The sequence below is a fragment of the Agelaius tricolor genome, unplaced genomic scaffold (assembly GCF_023055355.1).
Source record: "Agelaius tricolor isolate 1412-34295 unplaced genomic scaffold, bAgeTri1.0.p SCAF_6, whole genome shotgun sequence".
Taxonomy (NCBI): Eukaryota; Metazoa; Chordata; class Aves; order Passeriformes; family Icteridae; genus Agelaius; species Agelaius tricolor.
In genome coordinates, this window is record NW_027269266.1 from 20,347,065 (window position 1) to 20,374,440 (window position 27,376).

General features: G+C 40.1%; 2 protein-coding genes across 2 annotated transcripts in view; both read left to right on the forward strand.

Moving 5' to 3' along the window:
* CFAP69 (cilia and flagella associated protein 69) overlaps positions 1 to 17,686 on the forward strand; it is a 58,838-nt gene extending 41,152 nt beyond the window's left edge. The window contains 9 exon segments of the mRNA XM_071428966.1: positions 5,848 to 6,041; positions 6,135 to 6,226; positions 7,270 to 7,414; positions 10,299 to 10,372; positions 11,299 to 11,351; positions 14,177 to 14,284; positions 14,782 to 14,859; positions 15,760 to 15,883; positions 16,626 to 17,686. Of these exon segments, the coding sequence (XP_071285067.1) occupies positions 5,848 to 6,041; positions 6,135 to 6,226; positions 7,270 to 7,414; positions 10,299 to 10,372; positions 11,299 to 11,351; positions 14,177 to 14,284; positions 14,782 to 14,859; positions 15,760 to 15,883; positions 16,626 to 16,855 (1,098 nt within the window). The 3' untranslated portion in view covers positions 16,856 to 17,686.
* Positions 17,687 to 18,802: 1,116 nt separating this feature from the next.
* On the forward strand, positions 18,803 to 27,239 carry CLDN12 (claudin 12). The gene is made up of 3 exons (XM_071428963.1): positions 18,803 to 18,958; positions 21,086 to 21,152; positions 23,271 to 27,239. The coding sequence occupies exon 3, from the start codon at positions 23,293 to 23,295 to the stop codon at positions 24,028 to 24,030; it is 738 nt and encodes a 245-aa protein (XP_071285064.1). The 5' UTR covers positions 18,803 to 18,958; positions 21,086 to 21,152; positions 23,271 to 23,292; the 3' UTR covers positions 24,031 to 27,239.
* Positions 27,240 to 27,376: the final 137 nt, after the last annotated feature.

Consider the following 27,376-nt stretch of genomic DNA (forward strand, 5'->3'; position numbering starts at 1 on the left):
TCCATCTAGTGGGATTTTATGGTACTGAAGAGTGTACCCTTGCTGTTGGGTAAATCTCTTTATCTTTTCCCATAAAACTGTAAAATTAATACATCAATATTTTACAATATTTGGACCTTGGGTATGTTGGTGAAGTTATTTCTCTCGATTAGAAAGACCATTATGAAAACTTACCAGCTGTGTGCACGTTCAGAAAGGCAAGGAAAGAAAAACTGACTTTCATTTTTTGATTATTTCAATTCTATGTTAAATAAAGCTGTATTGCAAAAATATTTATGCTTATTTTCTACATATTTCCATCCAAGTTAGTTGTTTTCTAGACTGAGAAAAAGTCTGAGACTGACTGACTTGCATCACATAAAGCAAATTTCAAAAATCTGCTGGTGGAAGTTTTAAAATTGTTGGAGGAATAGATTTTATGGCTTCTTCTTGTTAGATCTGATGACAGTACACTACTTAGTAATTTATGCCATGAGAGAAAAGAAACAGAGGGATAAAACTGTGATTTGAGCTGGCTGTACCCTTGTGATTTTCAAGCAATCATATACAAATACGTGAAGTACACAGTTCTGAAGCATTGCTTATCATGTAACTCAGAATATGCATTGACTATATAAGTCAGTTTGGAAAGCTTTAAAATGCTGCCAGCCTTTTGTGACTGAATTATATATATATATATATATCTGTGACATAGGCACACTTGTTCGTAAACAGGATTGATTCACTGAGGATAAAGAATTGAGTCACCCTCTGCATCACTGATTAGCAGCTTCTAAAGTAAAAAATGACAGTGATGTTCTGCCATCAGGCTTGACAATGAAGTGCTCACAGCCCTGTTACTGAGAATCAAGTATGACATACCCAGTGCAAGCAGGAGAGAAAGGTGATAGAATCAGTCCTGCCCTGGCAAACAGAGTCTCTTCAGGAGACCAGATACATTTTTGAAGTCAGGTATTTGGACAATGAAACATCTAAATATCCTCAAACTTCAGAGTGTTAAATGATTCTGTTTCAGTAATTCTTAGCATCATGTATGTGTGATGAGCCACTTAATGTTTTTAAAGGATCCAGAAAATGCACAATGCCACATTTCAAATGAAATGTTGCTTAATTCCCTGCTGGCATGAGCTTGTTGGCATAAACTTGCACTCTGTTGAAACAAATCTAGTGTTATGTCAATAAGTTCAACACCTTTAACTCATAACATATAGGAGACCAGCTTTTCTCTATTTCTGTTTTTTGAGGTCAAGTTGTGGACTGATTAAATGACATCAATTAACACTGGTTCGTAGCTCTGCTGGCACCTCTGGGCCAGTCTCCACATTAACACATTAACACATTAACCTTCTGCTGGACGTTAAGTAAGTGCAGCACACTGAATTTAAGGCTCTGCTAAGTGGACCAATTTCAGACCAGGCTGCTCTTAACAGTTGTAAGGACTAAATTCAAACACTGTGTACCACAAAAGCATAACACAGCACAAAACCATGGTGTAATTTGATACATACTTGTACTGGTATCCAAGGAGGGCTCTGGGCCTGTGACTTGATCCTTGAAGAACTATCTACAACTTACTTGTGCTTTTTTCATCTCACTTAAAAGTTTTTTTGCTTACTTCCTTCTTTCTGTTCTTTTCTATAGTATGCTGACATTCATATGCTTTACTGAAGGCACAGTAACACAATCTAACTGTTGCATTCATAAGGACTTCTGAACCTTGCCTACTATTCAAAAAAAACTGACAAGTCCTTCCCATATTATTAATCACAAATCTGGACAAAATGTTCTGCTGTTTGTACTATGAATTGGCATGGTAACACAGAACAGGAAGATCCTCCTGAATGACAGGGACTTGTTCCCTGCCACTACAAAAAACCCTCTGTTGTACAATCACCTCATACATTTATCAAGTGCCATATTAAAAATAGAAATATTTTTGTTCCCACTAATTCCATGAAAAAGCAGTTTCATTAGTCAATTGTAGTAATGACTAGAAACATGATTCTGGTTTCCTGATATATTTATTACTGAATAGTACATATCTGTTTGTTCTTGTGTCTTTCCCCTTCATTTAAATGGTTTTCATCCTTCATGTTTATTTTCCTGATATATTAATACACAGCACTTATGTCTCCTTTCTGGTTTTGTTTTATTGCAGTAAACAAGCTGAGCCATTCTAAGATCTGTTCTTTTGAAAGGTTCTCAAGGTCTCTGATGATGAACCCAGCTTCCCTTTAGTCCTCTCTTAGTTCAACATTAGCTCAGCTACCGAACAACTGATTAGGTTTTCACAGTACCCCAAAAGAGATTTTACCAGGGCCTTACACAATGACCTTAATACCTCCCTATATTAAATGAAATCCATCTCCTGAGATTCTTCTTGTGGTGCTTTAATCCCAGCCAGCAACTAAGCACCATGCAGCTGCTCCCTCACTCCCTCATGAGCAGGATGGGGGAAAGAATTGGAAGTGTAAAAGTGGGTTGAGATGCAGACACTTTAATAGGGAAAGCAAAAGCCATGCAGCAAACAAAGCAAAACAAGGAATCATTCACAAATTCCCATGGGCAGGCTGGTGTTCAGCCATCTGCAGAAAAGCAGGGCCCTGTGACACCTAACAGTGATGTGGGAAGACAAAAACCTTTGAACTGTTCTCCTCCCTTCCTTCTTCTTTCCCTGGCCTTTTTTACTGATCATGCTGCCACATGGTATGGGATATGCTTTGGTCAGCTGGGGCCAGCTGTCCTGGCTGTGTCCCTTCCCAGTTTCCCAGGAACTCACAGCCCACTCACTGGTAGAGTGGGGTGAGGAGCAGAAAAGGCCTTGGCTCCATGCAAGCCCTGCTAGCAATAAAATTCCCTGCATTATCAACACACTTCTTAGCACAAATCCAAACCACAGCCCCATTCAAGTCACTGTGAAAAAAATCAACTCTATCCCAACCAAAAGTAGCACGTTTCTGAACTTACAGTGATTCCTAAGTATATCTCATTTCCAAGTTTCATGAGCATGCTCTTACTGATTTTTTCAGGACTACTACAAAAAAATATCAAATAAGACCATCCTAAAACAAATCCTTTAAGCCTGACACCTTTCTTTTCAACCTTTGTGGCTATCTCATTTTTTCAGTTTCTCTCCTAACCCAAATATGCTCATTCCTTCCCAGATGATACCATGTCAAATGGGGAATTAATACAGCAAATTTGAATTTTTTCAAAGCTTTGTAGTGAGACTGAGACCAGGTTTTAGGGTCTGTGGTTGGCCAGGTCACTTTTCTTCTTTTCAAAGATAAGCAATTACAGCCCAGGTTCAGCTGACCTAACTTCAAAGACTTGGAGAGGGAGAGATGAAGATCACAGGGAGCTGTTCATGACGTGGTTTGACCTCTGGCGACATCTGAGTATGGAAGAGGAGTCTCAGCCTGCAAGCCCTCAGTTAAATGCCTCAAGACCAGGCCCACATTTGCTACTTTCCAGTCATGACATTCTTAACTGATCAGTTCAAAACACTTCCCAGTAGATTTCACATATTACCTGCTTCAAAACATAGTCATATTGTCTAAGAAATATTTACCTACAAAATAAAAGCTTATGAAAGAACTCAGGGGTGATTTTTCTCCTCTGCTCTGCTCTCATGAGATTCCACCTGGAACACTGTGTGCAGTTCTGGTACCCCCAACACAACAAAGACATTGAAGTGTTGAAGCAAGCCCAGAGGAGGCCATGAAGTTGCTAAGGGGACTGGATGATCTCCCCTCTGAAGGTAGGCCAGGAAAATTTGAGCTGTTTGGCCTGGCAAAGATTGTGTCGAGACTTCAGAGTAACCTTCAAGTATGTGGAGTGGCCATACAGGGAAGCTGCAGAGGGACTTATCCGGAGCTGTAGTGATAGTACAAGGGGCAATAGGTGGTAACCAAAAGAGGGAATATTTAGGTTAGATACACAGAAAATGTCCTTTACTGTGAGGGTGGTGAGGCACTGCACAGGTTGCCCAGAGAAGCTGTGGATGCCCCATCCCTGGAAGAATTCAAGGCAAGGTTGAGAAGAGCTTTGGAGCAGCCTGGTCTAGGGGAAGGTGTCCCTGCTCATGACAGGGGGATTGGAACTGGATGATCTTTAAGGTCCCTTCCAATACAAACCACTCTATGATTTTGTCACCAATTTTACTCTTCACACCTTACTGATGCCACAATTTACGAAATAATTTCTTATTCATGACCATTTAAAAACCACAAAGTACTTTAAACCTTATTAAAGCCATGTATTTTTAACTGTCATACTTATCCTGAAAATTAGCATAATTTAAAGATCAGGACTCCGTTTCTTAAGGGAGGGCACACCAGCAATATGACCAACAGCTTTTAAAGGGTCCAGCTGCATGGGGACAGCCAGCAGCAGATGCTCTCTCGAGCCAGCACACAGGTTCCAAGGAGAACACGCTGCTGGAGAGCGAGCACTGCTGGTAACCTGGCAGCTCCTGCAGCTGGAGCTCTCCTCTCAGGCATTCCTGTTGCTGCCAATTTAGGGACTCTCTAAACACGGACAAAGCCAGGTTTCTAAACTTCTCCTTTCCAACCTCTCCTTTCCGCTGTGCAGGGTGCGAGGTGGAAGTTTCCCACAAATCAAGAGTACCAATTCTCAAAACTTTACACTATATATATACATTTTACCAAGCAAAGTCACAGTTCATTGGCTACAAGTTATCTAGTAATTTATTAGTATCCTATCTTCTTTTGCTTAAATTGTTATTTCCTTTCCTATACTATTTAGTCCACATGCTCAGTCTTCTTTTCATTTGGTGTACTGGTGGCCGCCACCTCCCACTGCGGGATTCTAAAGCCCATGAGCTGGCACCAATCCCTTGCATTAAAAAGGGTACGGTGACCTGTGGCGCCAGCCAAGGGACAAAAGACACAGCAGATGACAAGAGATGGCCAGTGACATAGCCGGAGCCGACTCAACAGGAACGTGCAATAAACGCTCAGGTGTTCCTTTGCCCAGGGTCCCTCCTTTGAGGTTATGAGGCCTGTTTCACTGGTGAGGCAGGACCCGTTCTCATCCTCGGTAACTCTCCGGACGATTTGTTAACTCCCTCTGGCGCTGCGGGTCTCGGCGTCGCTGCCGCCCTTCGGCCCGAGGCTCGGGCCCGACCGTGCCAGGCAGCGGGGCCGGCCCCGCCGCGCCGGGGCTGGGAGCAGCCGCCGGCCCCGCAGCTGCAGCGGTGGGGGGAGCCCAAGGCTGGGCCGGGCCGCGCCTGCGCGCCTGCAGGGCCGGAGCGGGGCCGGATCTGCGCTGCCACCGTGCGGCACCCGGAGCCCGCCCGTCCTCCTGCCCCGTGCCCTCTGCACAGCCACGGGCCCGGGCGGCCGCTGCTCCCGCCATGGTGCGGTGCGGCGCGGCGGTGCTGCGGAAGGTCAGTGCGGCCGGCCCGGGGAGCGGTGGGGACGGTGCCGCAGGCGGCGCTCGGGTGGCGGGAAGGGCTGGCGGGGAGCCGCGGTCCCGCTTGCGGGGCCTCTCCGGGAGTTCCCGTGTGCCGGTGGCGCGGACCGGTCCCGTCCCGTCCCGCCCGTGCTGCCCGCAGTGCCCGGCGCCCTCAGGGCCCGTGGCGATGTCCCGCCCTGGCGGCACACGCGGGACTCCGCCGGCCCGGCCCGGCCCGGGGCCCTGCGCGCCGTGAGGTGTCGCTGCCGGGGAAGCTATGCCAAACCTTGATTAAAAACTATACGCTCTGCTTTCTGAAGTTTCATCTATTGCCATGAAAGATCAGTCCAAGCGGTTTTACGCACGATTCTGTGAAGCGAAATATAAAGAGAAGGTAATTAACTGGTGTTGAAACTGTTGTTTTATTAGTACAGCAACTTCATAGACGATTTGCGGGTCTATGTGAGAGGAGGAACCGGTGGAATGGGTTATCCTAACCTGGGAGGGGAAGGAGGAAGAGGTGGTGATGTCTGGTTCGTCGCCCGGGAAAGGACTACCTTAAAGAGCATTAGGGAGAAATATCCCCAGAAGCGATTTGTAGCTGGAACAGGAGCCAACAGCAGGTAAGAATCTATTTAATGAAAGTTGTTATTTACATCTTTTCCAGAAAGCAAAATGTCAGCCTAAAGTACTAAGCCTGATTTCATTTCTCCAAGCGTTAAAGCTCTAAAAGGTGAAAAAGGAAAAGATTGTGAAGTTCATGTGCCTTTGGGAATTTCAGTTCTTGATGATGATGGCAAGCAAATTGGTAAGAACCTTTGCTTTGTTTTAATGTACCTAATGTTTGTCACATTTATTGATAACATCTAGTGAATTTCTAATACTAGGATGTTTTAAGGTTACATGTTTTCCAAAATATGTCTGTCTGTGTTTTTCTCTGTTTGGCCAAAGAATTGACAAATACATTGTAAAAATTGTTGGAAAAGCAGGGACCCCTTCCAGAAATTAGCAGTAGTTGATTTGTATCACTACATACAAGTCCTTTGCTGTTGGAAACAAGTGTTAAAGGCTGGAAGCCATACTGATCCTCCACAGAACCATTTGTGACCTCACATAAGTTATGTCTCCATAAACCCAAGTAAGTGTCCCTATATCTTTACTGAATTATGAAAATGCTCAAAAGACAAAGATCCTTGCTGAATTTTAGATTACTTAAAATGCATATCTGTTTTTACTCACCAGGAAGATCTCTTTCAATACTCTTGGAATAGCTCTCAATGGTGCCTTTGCAGTTTCTCAGAGTTTTTTCTTTTCAGACTGTTTAGAATTAAAACTAAATTCCCAAATTGCCCTGGTTTGGATGTTTTACTACATTGGATGTATTGCAAGATTTGTTTATGATGCAGGGATATCATGAGGCTAAAGATATTCAAGTGTTGTTCTTCTTTTTTTTTTTTTTATTATTTTAACCCTAAGGGAGATATCATAGTCTGCATCTTAATGGAAAAATATAAACCATCTGAAGGGAGCCACATCTCTATCAATGCATATTTTTCCTTGCATTCTTGAATTCAAATATTGGAAGGTTCAGAAAACCCTCCAAGTATCTTGGCCATACTTGGCCTGCCTGCAGTTTTCTTGAGGTGACTGATTGTATGACAGAGAAGAATACTGGGGTGTGATGACTTTAATTTGTTGCCAAACAAGGAAAAAGTCACTATCACCTTGAGGGCACAGTTCTTGCAAGGAAGCGTACACAAAATTGTCTTATAACTGGAGACATTTAAATGGAAAATCACAAGTGAGCTACTGCAAGGGATTGTGTTTTTTCACTAATAAATTTATTTTCAGGAGAGCTTAATGCAGCAGGAGAGAGATTCTTAGCAGCTCGTGGAGGTCTTGGAGGCTCTTTGGCTACAAACTTTCTGCCTTGCAAAGGTCAGAGGAGAACGGTTCACCTTGATTTGAAACTTATAGCAGATATTGGCTTAGTTGGGTAAGTACAGTAGTTTGAAAACTAATATTAGAAAACAAAGTAGTACATTTCAAATTTGATTTCAAAGAAATTTGAGTGTTTGGATGATGAGTGTTAATTGTGCATTTGAATTGTCACCTAAGTTATTTGCAATTTGGAAAAATCAGATTGAGTTTAAAGCTATTAAAATTAATTTTAACGCTTGAAAGTGTTCATTATGTTTTGATGAGTGAAGGGCTTCATGAATCAGGATAATACATAAGTAGTAATATAATTTTATTTAGCAGTTGCAGTGATGGCCACAATATTATTAGCACAATATTTATTAAGTAGGTAGGAGGTGCAAAACAGAGCCAAGAACACTGCATATTGCATGTTTAACTTCATGGCACTGGCCCAAGTAGATCCTTTCAGTAGCAATTCTGAAGACAATGCCAAAGGCTATGTTTCCTACTCTCCCAAAAAAACAGCTTGTAATGTTGGAAGGAAGGAATTACAAACTAGAACAGTAGGACTTGCATATCGATGTTGCTCTTTTATAACAATACAGATAAATATATTTTTATTTGGAGAAAGCTTTCAACAGCCTACACTTGTAGTGTAGTACAACTATTGTTCTATTCAGCATCTGCTAACATAAATCAGCCCTGTGGTCCTTATTAATAAAAAAAACATAGGAAACATGAAATGATGAGTTTGAGGTGAAAATAGTCTAGTTGGTATATACCAATAAAATATGGAAACTTGAAGACAGCATGGATAAAAAATGGAAATTTGAAGACAGGTTGATACACTATATTTTTCTTTATTTGTTGTTAGGAATAATTTTGACAGTGTAAAATTTCTCTAAAGTTATACAATTTTCAGTTGGTCTTCAGTAATTACATGACAGAATTTTTTTCTTGTTTTGATCACTGTGAAAGTACAGGAGTTTTATGATACTGATGCTTCTTTAATCTTGTATTTCAGCTGACAGTTTTCCTTCAAAATGGACACAAAAATCATTATCAGTCAATTAGAGAAGCATATAATTTTCTTATTGAGAGTATGAATCAGCCTCCAATGGTTGTGGTTGTACTTTGATCTCTTTTTGTTTGCTATTTTTGCCTTTTTTGTGAGTGGTTTGCTATTAGATCAGGTAAAAAAAAAAACCTATGTATACTTGAGAAAGGCCCATCAAATTTGGGTACAGGTTGTGATGTGTTAGTCTAGGTTGCAATTTAAACTTCAAAGAACATAATCTACTTCAGTGGAAACAAAGTGCTTTCATGAGTACATGACCAGAGTAACCTTGTGGAATGTCTTTAAGGCACCTTTCAACATCAGAGTGTATGAAAACTACACTCCATAGTTTCCCTATTTATAACAAGAGCCATTAGGTTGCTTTCATTTTTTTAAGAAAGATTTATGTACAGCCCTTTTATATAGGCCTACAATATAATACCAGCCTTGTTAACAGGCCATGGTTCTCCATGCATTCAAGTAGAGACAGTTTGGTTTTCTGTGGGACACCTGCCTTTGTATCTTGTGACTGTGTTGAGTTCCCTGTAGACAGAGTTTTCTTGGATCATTCTGACATGAATATTTGTGAATTTGACTGGAATAAAGTCTTGTGTGGAGTTTCTGAATGGAGTATGTGCTAAGAATAAGAACTGTAGTCTATCCTTGGGTGTCAGGATTAGCTTCAAGTGTCACGTGCATCAAAGCTATTGTGCCTTTTCCAGCTCAGGTTACTCTTTAAAACAAGTGGGTGTTACAATTTCAGTCTTAACTTAGGTTTTCATTTCAGTGGGTAGATGTATCCTGTGAAGAAGCTTTTGTAAAAGCTGGTGTATCCCTTAAGGAACACTTGTTGTAGGATGCAGGTATAGCTATCTGTAAAGTGAAGATGTTATAACAGACAGGTGTGCACAGACCAGCTCCTAGGTGTTCTCTTAGGTTTACTTGGTAGCAGAAGAGGTAGGTTAGGACCAATTTCAGGATCCCTCATACAACTGCCTTAAAACCACTCTCTCTGAGTTCACATTTGCTTTGCTCTGTTAGCTAAGCTCTAGCTTAGGTATCATTGGTACTTAAAGTGTAGACTTCGTAAACCTGATGCGTATGCTGAGAGACTCTAAATTCAACTGGTAAGATATATTTGCATGGCAGCTTTTTAGAATGGAAGCATAATTTACAAAATTAGCTGTAGCATGTTAAGAGTGAATCCAAGTGTACCTGGATGGTAATGCTGTATTTCTGTCTGAGTGACTTTGAAAGATTTCCCTTAAATATATTACACATATATTTACATAACTCTCCTGCCTGCATCCTTGGAAGCATCGTTAGATATAGAAAAATTATTCAGATTTGATGTCAAAAAGTAAATCATAGTGATCTGGGGCTTATTTGTTTTATATAAAAAAAAAATAGTCTGAGTAAATGGATGCCAGAATGAGTTGATAGCATCAAAGAGCATGTTTGGAAATAAATACACAGGAATCACATAGTGTTGCAGACAACTTTGATGAAAAATCCTTTCCTTAGGATTTTTCCTCCTGAGAAGCCTCAGGAACAAAATGTAAACAATGATTGTCTGCTGCTGTGGAATGCAACAGGTGGATCTGTGATTGGTCTCATAGAGTTGTTTCTAGTTAATGGCCAATCACAATCAGCTGGCTTGGACTCTGTCCAAGACAGAAGCTTTTGTTATCATTCTAGTCTATTCTTAGCCTAGCCTTCTGATGAAACCTTTTCTTCTATTCTTTTAGTATAGTTTTAATGTAATATATATCATAAAATAATAAATCATGGCTTCTGAAACATGCAGTCAACATTCTTGTCTCTTCCCTCATCCAAGAACCCCTGTGAACACCATCACAATACAGGTGTTTGTTCAGTGTATTAATCCTGACTTTCCTTCTAGGTTTCCAAATGCAGGAAAGTCATCCTTGCTAAGCAAGATTTCTCATGCCAAACCTGAGATTGCAAATTATGCATGTAAGTTCATACTCTTATTTTTAGAGCAGTAATATTTCCTGAGAAAGAAAATAAGTCTTTTTGCTGACTTGCTTATAGTAAAGGTTTATAATAAAGAATAGGGTAGCAATGTTGCATGGCTTTTTAATTATAAGAAATACTTAAAGGAGGTACTTGCTGCCTCAGTGTCCAGTTCCTTTACCCACCTCAGCTTTTCATGTATACACCCCCATAATGCTTCAACCTGTTAATGCAGGGTCTATTTAACATTTATTTTTTGTCTCAGCTCCTTTTATTGCAACTGAGATTCTCTGTGGTGTGCAATATCCTCAGTCTACAGAATGCATACTGTCAAGTTCCTTTGCCTAAACATCTTATATGCTTTAGAACTTGTCACTTGCAACAGAGAAGATTTTGGGGTTTTAATCTGTCCACTGAAAAATAGAAAGAAATTTTTTTTTCTATCAGTAAGTTCAAATTAGTTATCTGAACTTCTTTAATTATAAAGTAAGAGTGCAAGTACCAGTGATTACTACTGACCTTTTTGCACCATTCCCAATTCTCTAGAGCCTTTTCTCAGTTTGAAGAGTCGTATCTCACTTTATCTTTCATTGTTTTATCCCTGTTTGGAAGCTAATCCATAGCCTAGGTAATAGTTTTTGTGTCTGAGACTTCTCTACCTTCACTGTTCCCATTTTGGAATGACTGGGGCAGAACTGCAGAAAGAGATAAGACTTGGTGAAGCACTGGATTTTTTTGGCCTAATTTTCATCTATCTTATTTTGCTTTTTCTTTATTCCTTTTCCCTTCTTTATTTTTTTTTTTTTGCTACTGCACATTTGTTTAAATACACTGAGAAAGTTCTACAATATTTAAATGTTTTGTAAGTTTAACATTTTTTTAAATGTTGAAACCAATTTTGTTTTCTTCCTGTCCCCTTGCTGCAGTCACGACAATACAGCCTGAACTAGGAAAGATCATGTATACAGATTATAAGCAGGTCAGTATGAAACCTCACTCTGATTGTTAAAGTTATATGGAGTGACTACTTATGTTGCTTAACAGAATTTCAGAAGGAGAATGAAAACTTGTAGGTATTTTCATATGTGTATGCATGTCAAATGAAATTGCATGGGCTTAACAGGAGTTGTGAGAAAAGTTCTGTTTTATGAAGTAATCATAAGAGAGTTTCATAGCCAAATACAGTATTATAATGTAGAGCTTATTTCAAGTCACTTTAATAAATGGCTTCTCATTTTCCCTTCCCTTCCTTCTGTGGTTCTAATCCTGGTTTACAATCTTAGAGACATGAAATTGTTTATGGAATTGAGATTGCTGTGTCCTAGTGTACTCTTAAAAGTTTAGGACTTGGAAAAAAATCGTTTCAGAAATCAGCCTGTTATTTTTATTTAGAAGAAGCAAATTTCTTGCAAGTTGCCTGTACAGAGAGCTCTGGACTGAGTAATTTTCAGAATGCAAATAATGGCAGATTTGTCCAATAGCTGTAGATCTATGTTAGTGAATGGCAGGGAGTTTTGTGATTATAACCCTGCCACCATAACTTCTTGTTATGACTTTCAAGATTGGCTGTTCTAACTTTTTTTTTAGGTTTTTTTTTTGTCTTTGTGGTGTTTTGGTTGGTTTGGTTTGTTTTTGGGGGCGTAGGGGTTTTTTTGTTTAGTTGGTTGGGTTTTTGAATTAAAAACTGAAATAGTGTGATGTGATAGTGATTACCTGAACAGCCAGGATAGTGCACTACCTGAGAGGTGAGGCACCTGGGTCCAGTTCCTTTTGAAATAGGCTGTGGTTGTGAAAGACTGCTGGAGTTATGGCCCTACCACTTGAATTTTTGTAAGCTCTGTTCCACCCAGCTTCTTCAGATAAAAGTTGTCAGATTAATTCTGTGGTTCCTGGAATCCTTTCTACAGTATCCACTGATGGGGAAACCAGTGTTAAATGAGACTAGAGAGGCTAATAGATTTTGGACCCCAGCTTCACTTAAAAATTGCAGCAAACATTTTTATTCCTCAAGCTTGAATCTTCTTTGATGTGCTTTTACTTTGTTTTTGAAGTGTATGATACATGCAGCACTGGACTCATCATTTTCAAGATAAAAGGCGAGTGCATAAAAGGGTTTCAGATGAGTTAACTAGAAAACATAACCCTCAGATATGAAAAGACAAAAAACTATTGTTTCTGCTTTCAGAACCACTAATGCTAGGGAGATTCAGTAGCTGATGCTTGAAACCTTAATTTAACAAACTTCAAGTAAACTGTGTATTAAAGAAAGTAAGTCTAGTTTGTCTGCTTCCCTGCAGAGATGCAATATGTCTAAGGGAATTTTGGTTTTAGGTTCATTTTATCTGCTAGTTTAGGGTAGCTTATCCTGGAAAGCTATGCTGCAAATAAACAGGATTTTTCATAGCCCTTTCAAAAAACTGTCTACCATGAATGAGGATCTCTTGCTCATACTGGTGTATCTTTCTCCAGCAAGAGATCTACTTGAACTCCTGGCTTTCCTTTCTGAAGTCTTTTTCTTGTCATAGCCGGTGATCCTTATTGTTGGCCATTTCTACAGTTCATGGTTTTTATACCACACTGTTGGGGGCTATATAGGAACCATATGGACAAAATACTTGTTTCCTAAAGTCAAGGGAACTAAGGGTTGTGATCATGGGGAACTTCTAGGGGTAAGAGGAAGTACTCTCCATATTGCAACTGCTGAAGCCAAAACATAAACCATGTAATTAACAGCAATAATTGAGGTGTCTTTTCTGTATCACTCAAAGGACAATGATTCATTTTTTCCTAAAGAACATTGATATTTTTAAAGAGATATGTAACTATTTGCTCATTTTATCTTAGTACAATATAAAAAAGAAAATATGTGCAAGTTTCCTAGTGCTGTCTGTCGTTACTGCTTGGGAAAAAAAAAAAAGACACAGAAGTAGAAGACCTGAGTAGCGTTGGGTTTCAGGTCTCAGTACTAGATCATGAAAACTAACAGAATCACTTACATTTTCTACCACAGTATCTGAGCCCCCTTCTGCACTAAGTAGCACACTGGAAATTTTATGATATGTTTGCTTCAGGGATTGTTCAGTTTAATCCAGTTCCTGTCTACCTTTGCTCTTCTTTACCTCACTCTCTGTCTTAGCTTTCTGTGACTTACTGAGTAGCCATTTTGGGGGTTTCATTATAATTCTGCTTTTCTTTGGTCTGCCTCAGCTGTCCAACAGGTCTCTCAACCAGCAGAGAAAGTGATGAGGTCCCTGTTCATTGTGGCAGTCTTTGCTAGGCTCTGTCTGGAAGCTGATTGAGTAATCAAAGTCTCATTTGAGCTGAAGAGCAGAAATCAAATTCTTGTAGTTTCTCGTGCTCAGGGGAGTAGTGTTAAGTGGGTTTGTATTTGGAGTAATGATACTCTGTAGCCACAAGGAACAGACTTTATTTGCTGTCTCAGTGACAGTTTCAATTCTCTACAAATGTGATAGCCTAAGCTGCTCACCTTTCAGAGTCTGTTTTATTCTCAGGTAATAGCTAGATTTTGTAAGATCTCTGCTGAGGTATTATTACTCTCTATTTTGTTCTTTGCAGATGGCTATAAAAAATAGACAGGGGAACATGAGGAGCAGCGGGTCTGTGTAATAGCAGCATTTTGTTTAATCTGCTTCTAATGTTAGATTGTAAATGTATTGAAACAGCCAATGCATATTATTTTGTCTGGGTTCTTTTGTTCATGTATAGTGATAATCACTGTTGATAGTTGAAAGCCCTTGGGTTTGCTCACTGGAAGTATTTTGTTTGAAACTTTTGTTTTCCTAGATTTCAGTAGCTGATCTCCCAGGACTGATTGAAGGTGCACATGCAAACAAAGGAATGGGCCATAAATTTCTCAAACATGTAGAGAGAACCAAACAACTTCTCTTAGTTGTAAGTTAAATAAAATTTACATTTTATTGAAATCAAAGTGCAATAAATAAAATATATCTTAATTGCAATGTAGTTGGAATTTAGAAAGTCATTTGTAATTTGTGTGATTGTGATAACTATAGCTGTAATTGTGTTTACAGAATGGACCATTCAAATGACTAATGATAAATTAAGTTCTTAAATGGAATTTATCATTTAAAATTTCCAATTAATTTAGAACAGTGAAGTGTTCCAAGCATAACAAAAGCATGATTTTTTTTTCTATAAGAGTCCCATAAGAAGTTTAAAAACCAGACCTTTGAGAAACACTGAATGAGAATTAATGAGTTTGTGCCTACAGTGTCTGATGTTCCATTGCTGTTTAGTTGCTTTCTGTTATTTGCCCAGGAGTGAACACATTGCCATGGACATTCCAGGGCAAAGTAGTTGATGGAGAGTACCTTGATAGTGTAACAAAATTTTACACCACAAAACTTGTTTTTGTGTACCTTTTTCAGGTTGATATTTCTGGGTTTCAGCTGTCTATGAAGACTCAGTTCAGAACAGCCTTTGAAATGATATTGCTTCTAACAAAGGTAAGTTCTCATCTTCCTATGTGACAGCTGTAGTTATGTTGAGTCAAGAGAATGGCTCAGTTTTGATTGAGAAACATTCAAATGTTGGGGTGTCTTCTGGATTTATAATATAAGGACAGTGACCAAAGAGATTCTCCAAAATTTTTACTTGTCCAGGTTAAACCGCTCTAGTTTATGTTGAGTACCACACAATTGTTAATAGAATTGATTAACCTGTGCAGCATGTGGGATATTTCTTACAGTCAAGTAAAGGTAAAAAGAGACATAATATTCAGTTCCCCAATCCAGTAGCATTTTAAGAAGTAGAAATGTGTGGTTACAGTTAAAGCCTGCCTTGATGCCCTTACTGCATAGACCAACATCAGGCCCCAGCTTTGCAGACATTCACTGTTTCCATCTCTTAACTATGCTTCTGATTCAAATAATAAATATTATCTAATTTTTAAAAATTGATTAATCTTATACATTTCAGGTATTGCTGTATTGTTTATTTTTCGTTTATTCAGGTTGGGATTTTCTAATATTAAAATGTTTAAGAATTATAACACTCTACAAAGGATTTTCTTATATGTTTTGTAGGTCTGAAGTTTTTCTCAAATTGATTTTGTGTTCGTAGATGTCAGTATAAACAAAAACCAAAACTGTCATTCTTTCTGTAACTGGCATTTCAGAATGAGCTAGCCTGTTTACCTGAAATCTGTCTTTGAGCAAAAAAATGAATCACTGAACATTATTTTCTTCTGTGCTGTAATAGATCAGCCTTGAGCACCTGAGTCAAATTCACAGCTGCTTGGGCAAGAAGGGCTATTTAGGCAATTAAATGCAAGAGGAAATGTAAAATTGAAGTAGCACTTGTTAAACTACAGATACTTACTAAGGGAAATTTACTTTTCTTTTAAGGAACTGGAGCTGTACAAAGAGGAACTTGTAACAAAGCCTGCACTTCTTGCCATCAATAAAATGGATTTGCCTTGTGCAAAGGATAACTTGGATGAACTTATGACACAACTAGAGAATCCTCAGGGTAAAGGAAATTCCAGTAATAACTTTCATCAAAAGTAGTAGTAAGATCTCATATGGATAACTCTGCATTGGGCAGAGAGTTGTTTGAAACTGAAGTCAGCTATTAAATTTATTATTTGAACATATGTTTAAAATCAGTTCCTGCATTAAGAGCTCTGTTTATATGCATTTGTAATGGCTTCACTGTTTGGAAAAGATTGTAGTAAAATAGAGATATCCCAGATGATCTTTCCCAACCATGATATGGGAGAGTAAGTTTCTGGTCTAGGTGTCTGGAATAAGAGTAACCTGCATTGAAGGTCCCCTCACAGGCACTGACATCTGTACTATTTGTCATGCGATTTTGGCCTAAACACATGAAAATTCTGGAAAGGTCTGTGTAGGTTTATTTTAGTCTTGCAATTACATTGGGGTGAATTGCTTTTTCTTTCCTGGAGTGTGTAGAAACCAGAAAAGCTTAAGACCATATTCTCCCATAATCTGCAACTTGGGATATCTTTGTGCTCATTGGAAGTGTATAGAATCTTCTCATGGCAGCATTAAGAATAGTATAACTGCTATATTAGTGCTTGTCTTCTGAGATTTGAGAAGACTAATTATGCAGATAGTATGTATATTAATTGCAGCTATGTTTATAACTGTAATTTATTAAAGTTTATTTTCTACATTTAATGGGATTTTATGGGCTTTGTAGTGATACAGTATTTGGGGATTGTACTAACTCTTGCAATACAATTTTTCAGACTTCTTTCACTTACTAGAGGAAGAAATGATTCCAGAAAATACTCTTGAATTCAGAGAGGTGATTCCTATATCTACGTATACCGGAGAAGGAATTGAGGAACTCAAAACATGTCTAAGAAAATCCATAGATGAGCAAGCAGAGCAGGTGAATGAGGAATATCGGAAAAAGAAACTCCTGCTTTTACGAACTTCCAAAGAAGAACAAATGAATAGAAGCTGACATTCCTGAATGGGTCCAGCACATTTTAATATTTTAACTATGCACATGAAGCCTTTGTTGTGCAGACCTTCCATTTAATTGTTCCCTCTTCCCTCACTGCCTGCTTCCCTCTATTTGTTTAGGCATGTAGGTAGGGCACAGTGGGGAAAGAGACAAGGGTTTTTTTTATTTATGTTTGCTACAAAGCTCAACAATGTAAAGACCAAAGTACGTGTAACTCAAAGCACTGCTTAACAACTGATGATCCCTGGAATATTTTTGCCAAGTGAGAGGAATGGAGGGAATAGAACTTGCACGAAGGAGCAAGTTCAACAACTCTTCATATCCTGTGGGCATCAGAAGAACCAAAGGAAGTTTCTGGTGGAGGAATTTTCCAGAGTCTGGGCCTTCTAAGGTGAACATAAGTTCTGCTATTGTGACAGGCTATGTTGGTTTTAAGGATTTAAAGAAAAACACATATAAATGGCTACTAGGAAGTGACTTGTAGGAGCACAAAAAGCAAGACTGATTTGTAATGTTGGAGGGTTTTTTTGCACCTGCTGGTGCCTACTGTAATCATCTTAGTTGTATAAATCCTGATTTCAAATTCCCATGCTTAATTTGTGATCCCCTCCTTTTACGGAGTTATTGGGTTTATGTTACATTTCAGTGAAGAAAGTGGTTTCTTCTCAACAGAGTTGTACATTTTTGGAAATATTTAGTGTTCTAGATTATATATTACAAGAAGTCACAATCACATTTTAATTTTTAAAAAAATTCAAAGTCCTCTATTGTCAGGGTGTTTTCTACTTCAAAGCTATTAAATTGCTTGCAAAGCAAAATAAGATTGAATACATCAAAGCCTTCTAGTTTGGTTTGGTTTTGTATTGTAATATATGTATCATACCCTGCTTCTTTAGATTTTGTTAAATCAGTCACTGGGAGGAAAGGTATGGTTTCTCATAATGCATTGTTATCTTATTGCAAAAGTCCCACACCTTGTCAGCAATTTCTCACGCGCAGCTCCCCACAGCATTGACTCCTTCTCAGTACAGACAACAAACTCCAACTCTCTTCGCAGCACAGCCAACAAACACTAACTCTCTCCTCACCCACCTAACCCACTCTTTTGTAGTGCTTGTCTTATTGGACACAGCTTTGGCCTATTAAGGGCAGGGTTGCTCCTAATCTTTGGTGATTAGTGCAGCTGCAACTCCTCAGGTGTGACTACCTTCTGCACTATTTTCTTACATTCTATCCCTCCACAATAATGCATTTATTTTATCATTGGTATTGGTTCTTACTGTGATTTTCCTCTCATTTTACTGTGTTTGTTCGGGGCTAATATGCTTTCAGTGATGCTAAGAATAGGCTGTCTGTTTTACAGAGTTGCAGAATGAATTAGGTTGGGAAAGACCTCTGAGATTGAGTCCACCCAGTGATCAAACACTACCTTGTCAACTAGACCATGGCATTCAGTGTTTCCTTAAACACCTCTTCCCTCCACCTTCCTGGGTAGCCCATTACCCTTTCTGTGAAGAAATTCCTCGTGATGTCCAGTCTGAATCCGCCTTGGTACAGATTGAGGCCATCGCTTCTCATCCTGTCACTGGTTGCCTGGGAGAGAAGACCGACCCCCACCTGGCTACAACCTCCTTTCAGGGGCTTGTACAGTGATCTCATCACCCCTGAGCCTCCTTTTCTGCAGGCTATTTCATAGCTGAAAACAGCATTTTGTTTTTTCCAGACTTTGTGAACGCCGGTCTTAATGAGTGAGGTTAAGGGGGTAGAGGGGGTGTGTTTGTACTGAGAGGCAGCGTGGTTTACTGGAGCTGTCCGCCGTGGGCCGCAGCTGCCTGCCGCAGTCAGGTTCCTCGGGCCTGCGCTCAGCTGCCTTACCGTAGGGACGTGTGGTAGAGCACCGGCGTTTGCAGCCCGGGCTGGCGGAGAGCGCCGAGCGGGCGGGCCCGGCAGGGCGGCCAGGAGCTGGGGTGCGCCGGGCCGGGCCGGCCCCGCACTGCGCCGGCGCCGCCGCCCCGCCCCACAAGGCCCCGCGCGGCCGCGGCCTCCCCTCAGCGCGGCGGCTCCGCGGCCGGGGCGGCGGCCATGGCGCCTCATGAGCGCGGCGGAAAGGTGAGCGGGCTCGGTGAGCGGGCGCAGCGAGTAGGCTCGGCCCCGGCACGGCCAGCCTGGGCCCTGCGGCGCTTCCCGGCTCCCCCGCGAGTCCGGGATCACTGTCGCGGGTGGGGATCGGCGGTGCTCCCCGGGGGGACGCTGTGTGTTCCCTCCGTGCGTCAGCTACTCTTGACGATTCAGTCGGTAAAATAATTACCACTGCTCCAAGTTTTTCTTGGAAGTCCTAATTTGTTACCTAGGATCGTTAATTCTAACCCGATACATGTATATTTAATTTTAATAGGAGTTTTGTAGAACGTAGAACTGCATGATTGATTCCCAGAATCAAAAAAAAAAAAAAAAAGGACTGGTGGCAGTGGTTCTGAGCCAGTCCCTTGAAACTGGCGAGCTTTAGGCCTCCAGTTTCTGGTGGCCAGTTAGCCGAATATTCATTTCTGAATTATGTCTATAGTAAATGTCCCTTTTGTTGTCTTTTTTTCATTATTTTATCATGTGGGCCTTTAATGACTTACCAGTTTTTAACCTGCTTCATCCAACATCTCTCGTTACAGCAACATGGATCTTTAGAATAGGGGGTAAAATCTGTCCCTACTAAAGGGTGCTATTAGGACTGGTAGCTTCTGTGGATCACATAGAAGAGCCTTCCACAGTACAGCTTTAAAATCCTTGGGATGGAAGAAGCTGAAGCCAAGAATCTAAGGCAAGGCAGGGTTTTATCTGGCCAAAGTGTGTTTTCTTCCCTTGGACAACTAGCTGACAAGTGATGGAGGTCCCTAGTTGTTAAACACCACCAGGATTAGACAGTAAAATCAGATGGACTAAAGGGAGGAAGAAAAAACCAAAAGAAACTCAATTTCTGCAAAAATGAGTTGGGTATTGGGGAATATTCCATAGCTGCTCTGAATCTGTTTATTACAGCACAGGTTTCATCATTTAATGGGAGGGACTCCAGGGCTGGGCACAGCTCCCTCTGACAGCTTTGTTTGCCTGCACTAATTTTCTACTTAATTATGTTGTTGTGGTTGTTCATGGGTGTGAACCTGCAGAGGGAGGTCTGTGTGTTTATCTTGGCTTCAGCTGCAAAGTGCACAGAAAGCTTGAAAATTCATCAGTAATGTTAGTGAACAAAAGCTGTTGCTCCAGGCTGTGTGTCTGCAGTTGTGTCTTATGTGCAATAGCATTCTTATTAATGAGTTTCCAAATCTGAAACCCTCTTTCTCATTCAGTGAAAAAATCAGGGTTCATGACTGTGTTGTAAAGTCTCTTTCTTGCCTAGATAGTTTGATAGAAGGATTTCTTTGATGTTTTTGTAGGTGACGGAGCCTATTCATATATTTTATGAATTTTATAATATTTCAGGTTTTGATATGGGTAGTTTAGAATAAACTCTTTCTTTGTACATGTTAGCCCAACAAATTCGGCTGTAGGTTGTAACTTTTAACAGTTGCATACTGACATACTTGGAGGTCTGATGCTGTCCAGTAGTAAAATGATGTACCTATATTGACCTGCAGATTTGATCTTGGGACTTAGATGTGGGGGTAGAAAATCCACAAGAGGATCTGTTCCTCTGGAAAAGCTGGACAGCCATTGAAAAGGCATTACCAGTGTTTCCTGGTTTTCTCCAATTTCCTTGAAACCTTTGTGTAGAAGGCAGGAAGGAATAGAGACCCACGAGATATATAAACAGTTTAGAGTTTGTCCTTTGTTTTCTGACATTAAATAATCATTGCACCCTTTCCTCACTGCTGTTTAAGTGCAGCCTGGAACCTTAACATCTGCAGTAATCATTCTGTATGACTTCTTACAGATTTTTTGCTAAAAACATAAAATTCAGGATGCAAACTCTGTGTCTTGGAACACCCATGAGAGAAGCAGGTTTTTTGCACCTTTGGCTTTTGAGATGAATAGATAGAGAACAAGCTCTGGAGAAAAAAATTGAAGAAAGAAAAAATAGTAGTTTGAGTTGTGTTTTTTAAATAAGAGCAAATTGTAGAAGGTGATGGAGTTGGCCTAATGCAAACATAACTGATATTCCTAATTCCTGAATTGCAATGTAAATGCTGTTGCTGAAATTGCATGAAACAAATGTGATGTTGACTCTTTCTTTGTTCTGTTTCTTAGATGCAGTAACACCTTTTTCCTGCTTAGAGAAGTTGCTAAAGTTTCTGTTGGTTTGAGGACACTGCTGGTAAGTGCACTGAAGCCATCTAATTAAGACAACACTTGTTTTGTTGCTGTCTTCATCAGGGCTCTAAAGCTATAATTACAATCATCAAGCCAGCAATATTTGCAAGATGGGATAGGTCTCCCCTGATGGAAGGGATGGTGGGTAACATGCCTATTTGCTGTAATCTACTACTGCAAATGGATTTTCAGAAACAGCAGGTTTCTGAAAATGGTCAGTCATGTGTTTATTCCAGGTGGTTCACATATAGCTCTGTCTTGGAGTATGCCCCGTCTGCATGGAAGTTTTATCCAGGGAAAGGCAAGCTCTTTATGGAAGAGCAAAAGCATCAAGCTTGAAGAAAGCAAAATCTGATGTAAGGTTAGATTTACCCCTGAAGATCATTTGTTATGGTTCCATTTTCTTGCAAGTTGATTGTTTTGACCTTACTGAAGCTAGAGTTAGGCATCATATTAAAATAATCATAATGGAAATACTTCTCTGGTCCCCCCACCCAGGGGCTATCCTGTTAATGACCTGCCATCTGAAAAGTTTACTGCCATGGGAAGAGAAGCTTGCCCACGCTCAGCTATCCTTAGCAACAATGTAATGCTGTCTTTTTGACAAATAAGGTAGTTGTTAGCATAAATGTGGTTGTCATTATTTCTTTCCAGAGTGCTTCTTTGGAATCTAGGCTGTGATCAGCACTTAAATGAAAGTGTCCACATTACAGTGCAATTCTTCAGGGTTAGATGGCATAAAATAATTGCCTAATGGTTTCTTAGGAAACAAATTGAACTTCATTTATTTGTCTATAAATCAATAGAATGCTGGCTAGCTGTATGGCTTGATAATGCTTTTAGTGTGTTTCCAGTATACATGGGAATTCCTTACCTGAAAACTGGAGCTCCCTGGTAATTGGATGTTTGCAGGTATAAAAGGAGAGTGAGGGATCGGATCTGGTTGCCTTTTTGTTTGCAGCCATGTCTGTAACCTTCCTGTGATACAGATATTCAGTTACCTGTATATGCATTAAGCAGAACTTCTGGTACTTAAGGGATTGGTTTATGACTTTGGACATTTGATAGGTATGTACAGTGCTGTATAATAATTTGGAAGAAATTTCAGGAGGAGTTTATAACTGAATGGTGCTCAGTAAGAATTTGCAAAGCATCTGTTCATTTTTAGGTACTATAATTCTTAGTGTCCAGCTTCAAGTACACTCTGGGGTAAATGCTCGGTGCCCATTATGTATTAGGCTTCTTTGAAATATCTTGGTCATGCAGAGAAGGGATAACTGATAACTTGAATTGAGTCTTTTTTTTTTTTTTTTTTTTAAGTTTTTGTTTGTTTTGTAAAGGCCCATCATTGAGACTGTTTCTCAGCATCTCTATAGACAAGAGGCTATAGTAGGTATGCAGACAGTGGTAATATTGAAAAGGAAGCAGTATTAACACTTGCTCTGGAGTGAAAAATGTGAAAGCTGAAAAGTCATCTGCTTTCTGTAATTGTGTGCTTGGACAGTTGATTCTGAAAGGCAGGAGTAGTGTGGCAGAACTGTTAGTTGCTGTTGAAAAATTCATAGTAAGTTACTCAACAGATCCTCCACCACCATCTCACAGCTCTTGTCAACAGTTTGGCCTATATAAAATGTGTATAACTGCCTACATATGCATTCCCTGCCAGTCTAATGATGAAGATTTTAAGCAACTCCCTTTTACTCATGCAGGATTAACAATTCCCTTTTACTCATGCAGCAGCATGGTAGGACTGAGCATGCACTCTGATATTGTATCTGGGCTAAAGACAAGGAGCTGCCAGCTGAGGACAGGTGAACTTAAATCATGGCTGTGTATGTAGACTCACACATTCAAATGTGCTTGTTTTTTTACCTTGAACACAGCGACTTCAGCAGTCTGTCAGTTGAGAAGTCATAAGTCTGTGAAATAAGATGACATTTCATTAAAGCATGAATTTAGTGGTTTTTAAGACAATGTTACCACTGTCTTAAGCGTGTCAGACAAAGAAGGTGCCACAAAGTTAGTGCCTACTAGCTGTCATCTAAGTTTATTAAAATCAACAACCAACTGTAGTTAGTCCTGTGTCCATGGTTTTCGTTTATATTTTTCTTTCTAATCGCAGGAAGCAACCTCTGTGGGCAAATATGGGCTGCCGGGATGTTCATGCGGCGACCGTGCTGGCCTTCCTCAGTGGAACAGCCTCAGTAGCTGGGCTCCTTGCAGCAGTTCTGCTTCCCAACTGGAGGCAGATGAGACTGTACACGTACAACAAGAATGAGAGGAATGTGACGGTTTACACTGGACTCTGGATTAAGTGTGCGCGCTTTGATGGGAGCAGAGACTGTGTGATCTATGACCCACAGTGGTACACGGCTGTGGATCAGCTGGATTTGCGTGTTCTTCAGTTTGCCCTTCCTCTGAGTATGTTCACTGCTGTCTCAGCTCTGTTCCTGTGCATGATTGGCATGTGTAACACAGCCTTTGTATCGACCGTGCCAAACGTCAAGCTGGCCAAGTGCCTGGTAAACAGCGCAGGCTGCCATCTCGTGGCCGGCCTCTTGTTCCTGCTTGCCTGTGCCATTTGTCTCACTCCGTCCATCTGGGTCATCTTTTATAACAATTATCTGAACAGGAAATACGAGCCCGTCTTCAGCTTTGACATCTCTGTATTTATTGCCATTGCCAGTGCTGGCGGTCTGTTTTTCACTTCCATCATGCTGTTCCTGTGGTACTGTGCATGCAAAAGCCTCCCTTCTCCTTTCTGGCAGCCCCTGTATTCCCACGCCCCCAGCATGCACAGCTATGCCTCTCAGCCCTACTCCGCACGTTCTCGCCTCTCTGCCGTAGAAATCGACATTCCTGTTGTGACACATTCATCTTAAGGAGACAAAGCCTTGGAAGCCAAGTTCTTGTGCTCATTCAAGCCATGAAAATTGTAGGCTTGATTCTCTGTGCTGCCCTGCACTGAGCATAATTCTTTGTAAGGTCAAGTTTCCCAAGGCACAAAGCCATGGAGGCCTGAGTTCAGCAAGTCTGTTGCTGTTCTGGTCTGTTTGTTACTTCTTGACCACCTTTCCTTTTTTTTCTTCTTATTTTTTTGACTCTGAGCTCACTACAGTCACAATTGCTGCTAATGCTGGATCAGTACACTAACAATTGTATGTATCCATCCTTTTGCTTGCTGATGTCAAAGGAGGTTTGAACGTCTTTGAGATTTAATAAGCTATTCCTAAATTCTGATCTCATTGTATGACCCTTGCACCCGTGTATTGTCCAGATGCAGGCAGTGGAACTGGGTGTAGGGGTTTCACTGAGTTTCTTGTTCATCCAGATCCACATATTGTAATATGTGATGTCTGAAAAGGGTGTTTGGCAGACTACTTCAGTTCTGTGCACTGTTCTTTGTTTTTTGCTGTACACACAAACAGATACCTGCTTTGGAACTTCTGTAACAGAATTAGTGCCAAAATACCCTTTATTTTCAAAGTAACTGTCAGAAGGAATACAACTGATTTAACTACGAAGGTTGTTCTGTGCTCTAATAGCATTTTGTGAATTACTGCGGGCTAGAAATCTTTTGTGAATTTTATTTCTAGTCTGTTTTTTACTAAGTTAGCAAATTCACAAGATCTATTTTGTGATTAAAAGTAAAAACACTAGTATTTAAAAATTGTGATTAGAACCTTGGATGTCTTTTTATTTGAAGGCCTTCTTAAAAGTGGATTTTGAAGTATGATACCAAGTGTTCAGTTCTGGAGAGAAATGTCACTCCCTACAAAAAGGGTTAGGAAAACCACAGAGCATTATGAAGACTATCAAAGATCCTTTTGAAACACTGTATACAAGCTATAACAACATTTCTCTGAAAGGGGAATTATAACCCTGGGGAGAGATTTTTTTTTTAATCCAGACGTTTTTTAAAAGTGTATACACAAGGACCAATAAGCTTGTGTTTTTTTCAGAGTTGATCTTTATGGTTGATGGACTTTTCATGCTGTAGCTTATTTCATTACTGATTAAGACTTAACCTTTTCAGCTTGGTTCTTTAACACTTTCAAATTCAGCTGTTTTAAAATCCAGTTATTTCCCCTGCTGCCGCCTCATAAATGCAGAAAGTTCCCTATTCCTATTTTCCGTAAGATGCTATTTTGAATGACTTTTGAGCTTCACTGTGTAGCTCTACAAGGATGAAGAGGGATTGTAAATTCCCAACCTGGGATGTCTTTAAATCACTTTTTGCCTTCTAAAATACAGAGCAGCAGATGAGCCCTAAGGATCCAAGCTCTTTAATATGGGCTTTGACATTACTTGAAAATTCCATGACAGTGAGTTGAAGAGTGCTATAATTAAAGCAAGCATTTGATTCTCTCAGGTTTTGGTAAATTAAGATCTTATGTTTAAGATGTCATCCCAGTAAGGAAAGCTGTTTTGATTGGTGGCATTCTGGAGCTTAGTGGATATTTGCATTTCATTAACCCCAGAATAAATTTGGGTTTCTAAAAAAAAAGTCAGTTTCTTTAATTCCAGTTCTGAAGATTCATGCAAGGTCCTGAAAACCATTTAGTTTCCTCCTCTAGGTGTTAGGAATAGAAACAAGTACTGTACTGGGCAAATCTTGGTCTGTTAAAATTTGTGAAATAACAGTATGCAAAGAAAGATTGTGTTTTAGCTGGCAGATCTCAGACTTCAGTGGACTGAGGGAGGAAGCTGATCTCTATCATAATTGCGAGCATAGTCAGTAAAGAGCCAGGCCTTTAACACAGTGCTTGATTTAACAGCAGTCTTAAGGAATTAACACTGTAGACAGTAAAAAGTATGTAAGGGGAGAAATGCCTCCAAACATGATACTCTCTTAGGTTTACAGGGTGTGAGAGTATGAAGTATCTTTTTTAATCAGATCATTACTTGCATGGGATTAGAACACGTGTAATGACATGCAAGCCAAGTTTTTTTTCTTCAAAACTGAACTTTGCTTTACTGTTCATCTGCTTGTCCAACACTGTTGCTGGTTTAGCTGCCCATCTCCCTTAATGTGTTGTAAGGTCAAAGCAAAGGGGCCACTGGTATGTGATTTAATGTCATCTTGCTTCTGCATCACTTCAGTGTCTTTTCTTTTTTGTGCCTTGCTTCAGTTATGAGTTGGCCAGTAAATGTTACAGTCAGCATCTGATAAACTCTTTGAGCCTGAATTTGCCAAGCATTTTCGTCATTTTTAAGAGTTGATGAATGTATCTCTTGGTGACTTAAAAAGGAGCTGAATTTTCAGCATCTCCAGAACAAGAATGACAGCCTGGCAAACTGTTGCTTTCTACAAGAATATAAGTTTAGCCAGTGTTGTTCTCTGTGCACTTTAATAGCAGATGCCTCTGACAGCTCTTTTGTATTCTGACTTTGATTTTTATGCACAGAACTTTTAATTAGTATTTGCTGCTGCCTAAGCTGATAACTTGTTGGTGTGAAAATTGTGTCTTTCTAAAAGCCAGAGATGAATGAGTTATGAAAAGTAGGGCTCCAGAAGATAATGGATTCCAGCATAGGTTTCAGTTAGCAAGAAGACTGTTGCATCATGTTCTATCACCGAAGCATAGCTGGTTTTCTTTCATCAATGCTGTTATTATGTTTCTGCTGAATCCTAAGTGAAATTACCTGGAAGTGCTGTGCTGTATTTCCTTTGTTACAGAAAGACATGGCCAACCTGTGACACTTGAGCTGAGTGCCACTCCAGCTTTTTTTATTTTTTGCTAAGGTTGCCATCGTGCCCAGCACCAGGGCTGGGGAGTGACAGGCCTCCCTGGACTGGAAGAGAGCACATGTGTCCTGCAGGTATGTCTGCCAGGGAACAGCCTTTGGGGAGCAGTTAGCACCCCTGCCTCTGACCAGCTGCACCTTCCTGGGCACTGCTGTGAAAGACTTTAACAGAAAAAAACAGATTTTAATTTGTAGCTTGTGCAGTAAAGGTTGGGTGCTCTGAGATTACAGGAACCTGTCTTTTTTCAAGTAGTTCCTGTCCAACTTCTTTAAATTGTGTTAAGTGTTGGTTCTTTTTATGTGAAACAGAAGATATGTATTTTTAATAAAAGAGTCTCATACAGATGCAGTGTATTTTGATTAATTTTGTTGAAAACAGTAGCTACTAGAATATGAACGACTTTACCTTTCGATATTGATCACCAGACTGTTTCAGGTGACCACTGTTGATCACCCGAGTATTTTAAACCTTAACTGGTT

Coding starts and splice junctions, on each gene's coding strand:
- CLDN12 (XM_071428963.1), top strand. CDS start 23,293: ATGGGCTGCCGGGATGTTCATGCGGCGACCGTGCTGGCCTTCCTCAGT.